At 65.2% G+C, this 1463-nt stretch overlaps 1 protein-coding gene across 1 annotated transcript in view; it reads right to left on the bottom strand.

The window, feature by feature from the left end:
• Nucleotides 1–6: 6 nt before the first annotated feature.
• The window catches only part of BLOC1S3 (biogenesis of lysosomal organelles complex 1 subunit 3), a 16741-nt gene continuing 15284 nt past the window's right edge, over nucleotides 7–1463 (bottom strand). The window contains exon 2 of the mRNA XM_019626311.1: nucleotides 7–1336. Coding sequence (XP_019481856.1) covers nucleotides 725–1327 — 603 coding nt within the window. The 5' untranslated portion in view covers nucleotides 1328–1336 and the 3' untranslated portion in view covers nucleotides 7–724. The remainder of the gene's footprint in view (nucleotides 1337–1463) is intronic.

Genomic DNA, 1463 nt, shown 5'->3' with positions numbered 1-1463 from the left:
CCCATCTTGGGCCTAATGAAGGAAACTGTAGGGAGTCTCTGGAGCCCAGGATCAGGCAGGTGGTAGAAGCAGGATGGGAAAAGCAAAAAAGCAGCAAAACCAATCCTAAGGGTACAACTGGATCCAGGAAAGCTCAAGCCTGGGGGAGGGGCTAAGCCCAAGGAGGAGGAGCCGGATGGCAGAGCAAGGACTAGAACCAGGAGATGGAACCAGGGCCATGCGTGGAGAGCAGAAAAAGGGCCCAGACTAGGAGGACAAAATTCCAGAAGTGTTGCTAGGACTAGAGGCAGAGCCAAGGGGGTGATGGAAGGTGCAAGAGAATCTGTGCAGAATCTGGGGCTCCTGTGAAAAAAACCTGCATCAGCTCCCAGGTGCAGAAACCAAACTCAGGAATGCAGAGCACAAGGAAAGATGGGGCACAGTGAGCCCCCAGGATAGAGACGGATCAAGGAGTGGCCAGTTAGTTACCCAGGAGCTGGAGCCAAGCCTCAGACAGACTCAGAACCAGGGAGCTGGGCCAGGACCAAGGGGAGGAACCAGATGCGAGGGGCGGGGCTGAGCACCATTACCCCACCCACAACACACACACGGTTATCCAAAGGGTGGGGTTAGCCCTGAGGGTGACAAGCAAGATGGGAAGGGAGCAATACGGGGTACAGGGCCAGGTCCCACAGGTCTCAAGGCCTCTCGCAGGGCGCAGAGTCAGGCGGGGAGTGGGTCATGGCTAGGCCCGAGGTCCCGGGTCTTGCTCGGGCTCGGTCCCCGGTACGCCGCGAATGTCGGGCAGCAGGCGGCAGCCGGCCACGATGTCCAGGCGCTCGGCCAGTGCGCAGAGGTCTCCCCGCGCCAAGCGCACGCTGTGGGCGGCCGCCAATCCCGCCGCCTGGGCGGCCGCCAGCCTACCAGCCAGGACGGCCACGTCGCGACCCGCGCGGCGGTATACGCCGCTCACCGCGGCCGCCACGTCGTGGTCCAGTCGCGCCTGGCTCTCTGCCAGCCGGAGTTGCAGCAGCGAGCGCGCTGGAGCGGGCGCCGGGGCCTCCTCCACGCCCCAGGCCTCTCCGGCCGTTTCCCGCTGCACCACGAGCGGAGGCAGGTCCCTCGGCGCAGCCGTCGGTTCCGGCTCTGGGTCTGAGTCGGTCTCCGCGGCCTCTCCGGCCACCCGCAGCCCCGTGGGGCGACCGCGCGTCGGGCCCGAGGGACCCAGGTATAGCTCTTCCTCCTCCGACGAGGACGCAGAGAGCTCCGAGTCCGTCTCGGCCGCCTCCCCCCGCACTACCGTCTCGGGCCTCCGCGGCGGCCTCCGCCGACGACCCTGGGACGCCATGGCGCCGAGCTAGGGAGAAGAGAGAAGGGACGGCGTGAGAGGCGGGCGCCCGCCGGTGGTTAAAAGGCGCAGGTTCTGGCTTCCCAGGCCCTCCATTGACTCAGTGATTTGGGACTATCTGCTTCCCCTGCCTGAG

The sequence above is a fragment of the Hipposideros armiger genome, unplaced genomic scaffold (genome assembly GCF_001890085.2).
Source record: "Hipposideros armiger isolate ML-2016 unplaced genomic scaffold, ASM189008v1 scaffold_664, whole genome shotgun sequence".
Taxonomy (NCBI): domain Eukaryota; kingdom Metazoa; phylum Chordata; class Mammalia; order Chiroptera; family Hipposideridae; genus Hipposideros; species Hipposideros armiger.
This window is presented reverse-complemented; position numbering and strand designations above follow the sequence as displayed.